This window comes from Pieris brassicae, chromosome 7 (assembly GCF_905147105.1).
Source record: "Pieris brassicae chromosome 7, ilPieBrab1.1, whole genome shotgun sequence".
In the NCBI taxonomy this organism is placed as follows: domain Eukaryota; kingdom Metazoa; phylum Arthropoda; class Insecta; order Lepidoptera; family Pieridae; genus Pieris; species Pieris brassicae.
Genome location: NC_059671.1, coordinates 16,839,367 through 16,851,051, shown reverse-complemented (window position 1 = coordinate 16,851,051; position 11,685 = coordinate 16,839,367). Strand labels below are relative to the sequence as shown.

The 11,685-nt window shown below is 32.7% G+C and overlaps 2 protein-coding genes across 4 annotated transcripts; one reads left to right on the top strand and one right to left on the bottom strand.

The window, feature by feature from the left end:
• Nucleotides 1-92: 92 nt before the first annotated feature.
• Nucleotides 93-3,290, bottom strand: LOC123712217 (profilin). Its single transcript, XM_045665220.1, has 4 exons — nt 3,067-3,290; nt 1,359-1,530; nt 1,134-1,233; nt 93-1,064 (listed from the first exon to the last, which is right to left on the bottom strand). Exons 1-3 carry the CDS (start codon nt 3,175-3,177, stop codon nt 1,136-1,138), a joined length of 381 nt encoding a protein of 126 aa, XP_045521176.1. The 5' UTR covers nt 3,178-3,290; the 3' UTR covers nt 93-1,064; nt 1,134-1,135.
• Nucleotides 3,291-6,841: 3,551 nt separating this feature from the next.
• On the top strand, nt 6,842-11,323 carry LOC123712451 (eukaryotic initiation factor 4A). 3 transcript variants are annotated; one of them, XM_045665545.1, is made up of 8 exons: nt 6,842-7,008; nt 7,410-7,785; nt 7,861-8,075; nt 8,574-8,721; nt 9,458-9,589; nt 10,005-10,228; nt 10,310-10,455; nt 10,959-11,323. In XM_045665545.1, exons 1-7 carry the CDS (start codon nt 6,986-6,988, stop codon nt 10,452-10,454), a joined length of 1,263 nt encoding a protein of 420 aa, XP_045521501.1. In that variant the 5' UTR covers nt 6,842-6,985; the 3' UTR covers nt 10,455; nt 10,959-11,323. The 3 variants fall into 3 exon arrangements, 2 of the variants coding, with proteins under 2 accessions (XP_045521501.1, XP_045521502.1); XM_045665546.1 differs by lacking the exon at nt 10,959-11,323 and adding an exon at nt 10,660-10,860; XR_006754089.1 differs by having other exon boundaries at nt 6,843-7,008; nt 10,310-10,517.
• The last annotated feature ends 362 nt before the right edge of the window (nt 11,324-11,685 follow it).

Below are 11,685 nucleotides of genomic sequence, written 5' to 3'. Positions count from 1 at the left end.
AAAATTAAAAAGTAAGTTTTATTTTTGTAAGAGGTAAAAAATTCCCTGTGCATTATATCAAGGTTATGAAAGAGGAAATAAAAAAAACGAAGTTGTTATATAATACAAATCATTTTATTATTAGATAGACACAGTTCCCATCGCTTATCAGAAACAATGTACAAAGCTATAGTAGTAATATCAAATATAAACAATATGCACCCTTCGTTTACTGCAAGCCTTGTTTGAGGATAAAAGTTAATAATAATAATTGAGCGCTTCTAGTTACTGCAGCTAAGAGAAAACAGAATGCAAATGGTTTATGTTTCACTACACAATATTATAAATGCGGAATAATGAAAAAAAAAGAAGCATAGCAAACATTTAGCGTGCGTTAGGCGCAACGCATTACATTGGATGTTATATTTTTCACACGATGGTTCCAGTGGGACTAGAGATTTTTCATTAAAAATGTATTACTTTTACTTGGGTTACAGTGTCTCTCATTTCATAACAAGCCCTTACACAAATGCCTATTTGTAGTTACATATATAATAATTGTTGTATATTGTTACAGTAATTTCATTACGTGGTTATAGTGATTTCTTGTCAAGCATCTGCACACAAAAGTTTTACTTGATTTGACTTTGCTCTGTCATAGAAAAAATGCTGATGTTAAAGTTATTAAAACGAATCTGTCACATGTAACAGTTGTTAACGACAGATCGCTTGAAAAGAAATAAAAAATCTCTATACATCATACTTTGGGACCGGCTAGCAAAGTCGCCATTCTTTACAGCATAGGTCGATAAAAAGCAAATTTTAAAATATAAATTTAAACTACGCACAGTCACAATTACTCTGTGGAAGCGGTGAGCGTGTAAAAAAGGGTCCAGAATCCGCAAAGTAATTGTATCTGCACACAGTAACTAAGCACATCAGACACTGATGACGCCATAATTTATCGAATATCAAAACAAATGAACGATTCTTATCACTTTATAGAATATACAAAATGCAGTTACTTATTTCCCTGTGGAAAAAATATTATCTTATCGTATTCTTAGATCACGGCGCGCTTCGATCTGGAAGAGAACATTGAATTGAGTAAAGACTTTATGGCATACTTGAAAAAATAATTAGTAAATACCTACCTTTAATAACCACAGGTAAGTAAATAGTCTCCTAACTTCTCAACTACAGATGCAGCTTGTTGGGGTTGAATGGGTTCTTCATAGAGAGATAAAACGATTGCTGAAAAGAAAAAAATATTAATCTTCAACTTCAGGTGTTGTTACAACAGGATCACTCCTTGTAAGTAGGATACTTTATTGCTAGATTAACTCGTATCTGAAAATTTGAGGGTACTCATCAATTACCTTGCTGTGTCTTCATGCAGTGCACTCCCACCTTGCCAAGCTTTGCGCGTATGATACGGTCTGTGCCACTGAGGTAGATGTATCGCGTACCCGCTATCGTCACGCCGCCACTTGTAAGGAGTGATTCATCTTGGTAACCGGCTGCGATTTTTGCAACTTCGTCTTTTGAAATCTATCAACAAGAAAAATACTAGTTTTGTTATGTGGTCTAACTGGGTCATGTGCTGAAACACAAATCTATGAAGTGAGATGCAGCTTTAGCAAAACCTTGAAATATTGTAATGATATTATCTAACAATATCATTTGTAATGGTATGGTAAGGGCATAAAGATTTAAAAAGCCAATAACTACAACACTATAGGAATGGATTACATTTTGCATTCAAACCATATCAATTGTATCACCTAGTTTTCCGAAACAATGACTAAGTCTACAGTCAATTGAGGCCTCTATTAATACTTCTAAAACAAAATGAATGTAAAGACAGCTAACACAATCACCCCTAATTATTAAACCTCAAAATGGAATAACATAGTAGAACTTTTTTTTATAAACTACTGACTGACCATACATTAATTGTAGAATACAAGACAATAATATTTCGTCTTAATGCAGCTAGAAGAAAAAAGAGGCAAGGTCACTTTTGATATAACAAACCAGAATGTATGAAAGAGATTTTGGTTAGATAAGAAAAAAAAATTAAAGTAATAATATTTATCCAGTGCTATTAATAGAAAATAAAAGTATCAAAGTAGAAATGGTCAATGTTTAAAACTATATGGTCATATGGTGGTGTCAAATTAACTAGTTAGTTTTAGGTATAACAAGCCACACAGACAGAAAAGGATATTGTGTTGAATCTACTTGTTCATTTATTCCTTGACACATAATAAGAATCATATATGTAATATATCATAAGTTATGAATCTGTATATTAAAGACATGAAACTTTTTACATGTTTGTATTATTTAAACGGTATATAGCAGTAATTAGGTATTTTAAATATATATGCATTTAGTTACATAATATAAGATAAATAAAAACAATATAAAATTTGGTTAAAACTTACTTACAAACTATTATTCATTAATCACGCTCGACACTAATATTTATTAATAGAATAAGTATAATAGCAAAATATTGAAATTGAGTAAAACACCATACATAAATAATATACAAAGGTAGCGATTGGCGATGACTCATTCTTACCCGATATTGCAAGATTCGGCGTAAATAACATATCATGGGATCAATGGTTTATAAGTATAAGTACCTAGATAGCTATTAACAATTTAATGAACTGAACTGTTCCAAATCTTGAAATAAAGGCCTCGGCGACCTATTTAAAATTAGTGGACTTAATTATTAAATTTTCAAAAAGTACCGGCCGGCGAGTTGGCCAAGGAAACCGTTTATAAATCTTTACTATTTTTTATCAGGAATATGTTGTATTTAAGAGAAGTCTTAGATAAAGGTAAATTTGCTAACAAGAATCAAATTATAATACCATAAGGCGTTATGATTATATTTCCAATAGGAACAGGTTGTAAGTTGCTACCACATGTCGCCATCTTGCCAACTTTGTGATTTCGATTATAAATTGTCGCAATAGTCTATATATTTCCAAATAAGTCCTTCAATTCACAATTGTAATCACAAAAATCTATACTTGTAATTTTCGCATATCACAAAGGAATAAAACTTACATCAAAGCCTTCAGATTTAGCCCAGACATTTCCGTCGTGTCCGGCAATTGCAGCCTTTGAAACACATCTGGATGCAATTAACTGTTTGTCAACATAATCTTGCCAGCTCATTTTGATTAAGTTCTTAAAAATTAAAACTAAACTTTGCTATAACACAGTCTTATCGCTGCAACGAGCTAACGCTCCACACGAACAAAAAGCACTGCCGTTTCAAAATGGCAGCGTTCATAGACAGCAGACATAACAGGAAACACTGTGTGCCAACATAAGAATAATACGGATGCGTTTACTGTAAGTTTTAACTTGTAGGAATTGATCCACAGCTGCTATATTATGGCAATATTGCCTGTAAAAAACCAACATTCAAACATGGTGTTAAATTTCCAAAGTATATACTTTCCACCATTTCAATTTAAGTAACCTTTACTTAAATAACGTAGTTATTTCTCTAATAAAAAGAACAAGAATCTAAATTGAGATAACGGTTTACTGAAAAAAGAAATACAAATATATATATATTCAATAATTTTGTTTTTATTCATGATGTTGTTTCTAGGTACTGAGTCTTAATTGTAAATTCTACAAATAAATTATAAACAAGAGAGTTTAACGGATGAACTGGCAATTAACTCTCCACCATTTTTTTAAATCGCCAAGTTCTTTATAAAAGAAATGTTTGTAAGGAGCTGCAATTATTACACCATGGTACACATGACTTCATAAGTTATCAATATTTTAATTTTTAATAATAAAATGAATTAAAAATAAATATTTGTCCTTTATCAGCGGGAGGCATGGTGAAATAGGAGCACGCACATACATTCTCGTGGAAACAACACGCAAATACATAGTCGAAATAACTAACATCACAGTATAATTGAATTCAAGTCCGCCAAGTCACCCAAGTAGCACCCTCTCACAAGTATAACGCATGGCCAGCCAAAGGGCCCCTCGCCATATTTAAGGGAGAGAGACAACCCGACGCATGGACGCGCCAATAGCAAAGGCATTTAAGCGAGCATGGTGATCCTTGAAATCCTTGTAATGATCCTATCTTCTTTCAATATTCTTATATAAGTTTGTAATATTTGTTGCATATGGGGAATGCTGGATTTAGCACTGGCGCCCTGGGAAAGATTTCTATGGCGCCCCTTACTTAAATTAAACCCATACGAAAAATAGACAAAGGATACAATGAAGAAACTATTCATTAAAGTAATCACCATTTCTTAAAAAAAGTAATAAAATTTTACTTTTTTTAATAAATGGTGAAAAAATTTACCTAGCTTAGGTAATAAAAGTCGGTGTTTTTAACAATTTCATTTTCAATAAACTTGGCTACTCCGTCAATCTCGATAAAGATATTGTATATCGCAGATAGGTTTTCGTCCTCTTCCCGCTAGCAACTGGCAATACTATTTGCAATGCTATCCATACATTTGGATACAGTTCATTATGGCCCTGTTGTCATATCCTTGACAACTGTCCTGTATTCGTTCAATTCCTGTACTTATTTATAAAAACGGCAATAATAACTCCAGTATTTTTTTAACCAGTCGATTCATTCACATTCTATGAAATTCTCTTTTACTGACATTTTATCATCATCTGATTATAAACTAACAAATCTTATTGTCCCTAAAAGTAGAATGTTTCGTGTACAGTCAGCGATAATAGAATATTTTGATTTATTTGTGCATGATATAATTACAGACTTCAATTTCTCACTCATCAGCTCTATTAATACATGTTGTATATCTTTTCCGCTAGTGATTTCATTACTAATTAAGAATGTTAACTATTTTGGAATATTAGCTCTCCATATTCTCTGTCAAAAAAAAGCATATTGTGTGTGTACTTATGCGCGCATCGTAAAAATTTACTCTCATAATTTTTCCCTAATGCGCCAAAAGAAGTATAACTTTAAAAATACAAGTGAAAGAATTAATTCGATACGTCAATTTTTTCCGACTTATAGAAGTAAACGTGCGATATAGACTCGTACTTAATAACGTAACGGTGTGACTTCATTGCACAACAGTCAGTCCGCTCACGCTCTAAACATGATGTTGTCTTATGTTTCATTCGAAATTATAAATATGTACTTTCAAAAATGTCCAATCCAAATACTTGGAAATCATATGTAGTGCCCAAATATACAAACAGCCAGCAATAGGCCTGACAATTTTTTTTATCGTTCCAAAAGACATCCAAATGCAAATGCACCAATCGTAGGCCACACATCCTTTAAGAAAAGACCAGATTCCTCTATCTTTTCATTTTTTACTTTCGTCAATTCATTTATGACATCTTTTTCTAATATGTTTCCTCTTTGATAGCAGCAGATTCTTTAAAATTTATGACAACCAAATAGCTACCAATAGCTTCAGGTGTCTTTGCCGATTGCCAATCTGGAATAAGTTACGAATAAAAATAAATAAAAAGGCATTACCAAACATACGTATGTAACATTAAATGTATGTAAATCAATGTATTTTTATTAATTAAAAAAAAATTATCTAATTTTACATACGTATCTAAACATATAGAACATTAAAACGTGTATGTTGTCTATAACGTAAACTTTAATAAAAAAATCTAATAACACAATTTGGAGTAGATAAACTATTTTCTAGATAGCAAAAAAAGTTAACTCATCTTAGCATTTTTATTCCTCGCATTGCGGCGGTAACGAGACCATTACTTCTTGATAAATAATGTGTAACCATTAGTGCATCTATTTTAGACAGATTATCCGATTGCCCTTTTTCAAATCTTTAGTCCATTTCGTTAATCGAATATTAACACTATTAACGTAATGCGCGAATTAAAACGAAAAAAATACTGCGCAAGCTTCTTGCTACTAAGTGGAGCGTTGTAAATCGACGTCACATGCGGTCACGTGACTGCCAGCGGGACTTGATATTTATCTTAACTTTAAATGCCTGTAAACTCAAAACGAATAGTATTTTGACTACTGAGACAAACTTTCAACTGATTTGACATAGGTGCAGCAAGCCCGAGAACTTTCCGTTATTTGGCGTGTTTTCGGTTCCTATATCGATCAGATATTAAACTTGACGTTAAGGTACTATACATTAACTGCAATAAAATACAATAAACTAGATCCTTAAGAACTGAGTATATTAACCAGTGATCTTGTGAAATGTGAATTAGAAAAATCGTCCTTTATCATTCTTCGGATGATTAAATCAATTAATCTGAGTAAGGTATTTAATTTACATTAAATTATATAGATGATGTGAACAAATTGTCATAGACAGAAATACCCCAAATTGACAGACATTTGAGGAAAAATTCTAGAATTTTTTGCTAAAACAAACAAATAACTTTTGTTAATTATACTGTGGCATTAGGATGTAGGGCTTCATTTAAGAGTAACCGAATATAAAAGTGCCCCTTCATATTCGCCGCCCTGGGCGGCTGCCCAACCACGCCCTACCCTAACGCCGCTTACTGCATACGGGCACTGCACTCTAAATAATTTTGCTGTGAACAAATTTAACGACATTCGCTTACGCTTGGTCACGTGACTGTTTTCATATACAGTAAACCAACTATAGCGGATCACGCCTGTCACGAAGTACCTTTGTCTTGTCTAGACACATCCCGCGATCAATAGATTTTGAATTTTGGCATTTACTTCTGGGCTGCCAGTTAGAAATAACCTTTTCATTTCCGTCGTTGAAATACTTAATAAATTAGTTAATATAATAATTTCATCAGAGAATATTATAATAAAAATTCCTGTTCTTAATAATTCGTTTTTTTAAATTAAAATTTTTAAGGTGTTGCATATCAAGCTTAGAAGTGAACTTAAGTAATTATTTTCAAAAAGCTTCTCTAAACCTAAATTGACCTTGTTAGTTCTTTTCCGTTCAGCTACCGCGATTGGAACATGTCTTATTCACCTGAAAGAAGGTAAGATAAGTTTTATGGACGTTTTAAGCAGTGTATTTTACAGAAAATGTGTGTGATAAGTGAAAAATTAAGCCATGAGCAAAAAGGTTTAATAGTACTTGCGTTTCTATTTAGGAAATAGAATAAAATTATACTCCCCACGGTCGCCGATTGCCAACATGGCGCTGGTAGGAGAACATTATTACTAATCCGGCTCCGTGCACGTGTTTTATAAATTTATTGATTTTACGGCGCAAAATTGTTCCACAATGTGTGTATATTTTCCATTCGAAAACACGGCATTACATGGTGTTAAGTTGAAAATAATAGCAACTGATTGATTTTTGCATATTCATCGACTTAAAAACCTTCAATGTATTATGTGCGTTGTGCATATTTCGTAATATTTTCTTATGTTTTAGGACGGACGATTGGACAGACGATGCTAAGAATGGCCCAGCGAAGGATCAAGGTTATGAGGGTCCTCCCGGAATGGAGCCTGGTGGAGCCCTCGACACTAACTGGGACGAAGTCGTGGAAAGCTTCGATGACATGAATTTGAAAGAAGAATTGCTGCGAGGAATATACGCATATGGTTTTGAGAAACCGTCTGCTATTCAACAGCGTGCTATCATGCCCTGCATCCAAGGCCGCGATGTCATAGCCCAAGCTCAGTCCGGAACGGGCAAAACTGCTACATTCTCTATTTCAATTCTTCAACAAATTGATACTAGTATTCGTGAATGTCAAGCTCTCATTTTGGCACCTACAAGAGAGCTTGCTCAACAAATTCAAAAAGTAAGTGATATTACATTTAGTTATGACTTATGTTTATGTATTACAATACTATAACAATGTATTACTTATATGTAGGTGGTGATAGCACTTGGTGATCATTTAAATGCAAAATGTCATGCTTGCATTGGTGGTACCAATGTACGTGAAGATATGCGTCAGCTGGAGAGTGGTGTGCATGTTGTTGTGGGAACACCTGGCCGTGTTTATGATATGATCACCCGCCGCGCTCTGCGAGCCAACACTATCAAGCTCTTTGTACTTGATGAAGCTGATGAAATGTTGTCAAGAGGGTAACACATAGTCATTATTAATATATAATAGCTGGATTTGCGTCAAGGTTGAAAACTAAAATTATTTGCCTGAGACTGTCTGCGCAGGATTAGTATTTTGAGTAGCTTATATTCGCGTTGCATAGAAAAAAACTACTAATAATATTGTCTATTTAAGATAAACATTTCCATCATACATTACATATGTGTAATTAGTAATTTTGGCAGTAGACGCCAGAATAGCTTGCAGATGGTAGATTTTTTATTACTTGATATTTTTGCCAATCCACACAATATCTTTATAAGTGGAGGCATATATGTTATTCTGATGTATTAGCTATATTATTGTTAAGTTCAATTACAATCCATTCAGTAGTTTTTATGTGAAAGAGTAACAAACATCCATCCATACTTACAAACTCTTGCATTTATTATATTATTTATGATAATACATTGTTATTAAATCATATAACAAAATAATACTGAATAAATAATTTAGTAATTGATTGTATGTTTCAGATTCAAAGATCAGATCCATGATGTATTTAAGATGCTCTCAGCTGATGTGCAGGTTATTCTGCTATCAGCTACAATGCCAGATGATGTATTGGAAGTCTCTAGATGTTTCATGAGGGAACCAGTGCGCATTCTTGTACAAAAAGAAGAGGTAATGCTTATTTTGAACAAATACAGTTGATAAATAAACATAAAAACATATTTTGATGCTACGCTTTTACATTTGCTTATGGTTAATTATATAAATGTTCTCAGTAATTTGATATTACCTTCAGAGAATATAAGCTAATCATGCTTATGACGTCATTTATATTCAGTAGAGGTTGCCTTAAGTTACATAATGGCATGAAAAATTATACTTTGTTTAAACTCATCCCTTTAGCTAAGCTATCTTTAGAAGAGCTTTTAACATTTACTTATCTACAGTATCTGTTATAACAACATTGACTACTCATATTTGGTTGTATAAACCAATAGTCATAACAGCGGATGAAGTTGTTATTAAGTATCTAATCCCAATAGAATTCAGACGGGACCTTTGATTTTGGTCAATATATGTCGGTATATTTTCTTTAAGAAGTCGTCATGAACGGTTTTGACTATTAGCTACTTAGGTAACTATGTCATCAATAAATATTTCACTTGGAAATTTTAGTATATAAACTTAAACCTGTATTGTTATTTTTGCAGAGCAAGTCTCTTTAGTTTACATTGAAAACAACAAGACCCAAGGGATTTTTTCTCACACCTTCAATAGTAAAGAATTGAAACAATAGAGAACAAAACCTTTTATCTGAAAAACTTCTATAATTTGTTTCTAAAGCAAATGAACATTTTAGGCAGGCTTTCTAAATATTGTATTGTTACATGTGTTAATATTTTTTCAGCTTACCCTGGAAGGTATTAAACAATTCTTTATTTCAATTGATCAAGAGGAATGGAAGTTAGATACTCTCTGTGACTTATATGATACTCTCTCAATTGCTCAGGCTGTCATTTTCTGTAACACTCGTCGCAAGGTAAGTCTGAATGTTTCTTAGGATAATAATAGAAATATTTAGAATCTGAATAAAGTGTATGTAATCTAACAAAACACCTTCTTACATTTTTCTTATGTATGTTTTTTTATCACTGGAATAAATACAAAACAAATTTTATGAAGTGTTGTAGGGTTTACATGATTTTAAAATATATCTATTCAATATTAGTTAAAAAGGTATTAGTATTTGTAAATATATTACCTGCTCCCAATAATTGTTCCAAGTTATAAAGAGTAGCCTCTTGCTTGTATTCAAAAAATTACCAGTGAAACAGAAATGATGTGTAATTTTTTGTGTAAAGAATTAAGCATTCAACTAATCATTTTAGTATTAAATTTTGAATAAATTTACTGATTTTTGCCAGAAAATATAATAATAAATACAACTGTTTCAGGTCGATTGGCTAACAGAGTCCATGCACAATCGTGATTTTACTGTATCTGCTATGCACGGGGACATGGAGCAACGGGAACGTGAAGTGATCATGCGGCAGTTCCGTACTGGGTCTTCTCGTGTGCTGATAACTACTGACCTGCTCGCTCGTGGTATAGATGTACAGCAAGTGTCCTGTGTCATAAACTATGACTTGCCTACTAACCGCGAAAATTACATTCATAGGTAAAATAGCTATTGCGTAACTTATGTAAAATATCTTAAGTAAAATGCTTATTTTTAATTAATTTTGTATTTGTTGTACAGAATCGGAAGAGGAGGTCGGTTTGGTCGTAAAGGAATCGCCATCAACTTTGTGACTGAAGCGGACAGACGAGCCTTGAAGGACATTGAGGAGTTTTACCATACTACTATTACTGAAATGCCCAGTGATGTGGCCAACCTTATCTGAGGTGCCTACGCATTTCGGTTTATAATTTTTGTGTCCTGCATACTATTGCAATATTTTTACAGTGTGAGTATTAGGAGCGCCTTCCAAGTACCGCTGTGCTATTTTTTATTGGAACTCATTTCATTTGGACCGATATTTGTTTTAGTTTAATTAATTAATAAATACTATTATAGTCTTATATTTATAAGTTTAATATACTTCATAGGCATAAGACCGGCTTGGCCGGATGGCCCCCGTTCCGCGTAGACCCCTTTGTCATTTGCAGAGGGGTCTCATCGGGTACTGGAGAGGCTATTTCAATCACAAAAGTACTAGAAGGAAATATTGTATTGTAACCTCATTTTCCAGTTGTACATAATATGGTAACTGTTTTGTAATTCAGTAAATAAATATAATTAAACATCTATTTGGTATTGTTATTGAAGAGATTTGTAGCACTCCATTCCCGATCGGAACCTTTTTTAAAATCACAAATACTGAGCTAGTAAAAATTTTTGTTTACAGAACATCTACCATCTCGCCTGAACACACTTTGGATACAACTATGTGGAAATAATAAATCAAAATTTCCTTAATAATTTCATTACTTCCTTTCAGGCCCTATGCAACCTCATTGGTACCCATCCTTGTTCTTTTGACCCATTTAGTAGCCTTTATTGTGGCACTATAACCAAAGCCTGTTTTGCTTATTTTGTATTCTTTACTTGGTTTTTGTTTTGAATAATTTTATTTTCGAATAAATTGCTTTTACAAATGAACTTGGTAATTAAGGTTCCTGTATACATTTTATATAAATTAGTCAAAAATATATATTGTGAATTCTCTCTCAAATACATGTTAACAGTCTCAATAAATTGTTTTCAGTATAATCTATTTTATATACAATACCAATTGCTGTAAGAATTTCATACAATATTAAGACTGAAAATAATATCTTGTAAGTTCTCGAAAGGATGATTATTAATAACATTTTTCTTGGGCTTAAAGCCATTTTAAAGCAATGAAAAGAATACCTACCAAATTAAAACAATCTACTCTTGCATAAGTGTGACCAGGTCTGATCATGAAGTAGTATTTTAGGATGTATGTGATAACTCTCATTTAATTTATTCAAGGCATATTTAACATATTTGATGAGGTTTGGAAAGCACCCTAAAAATATTGATGACAAGAAAATTATTTAAAGAAGCAGTTCTTTTTCTTAAATAACTGGCAGGAGATGGTACCATTA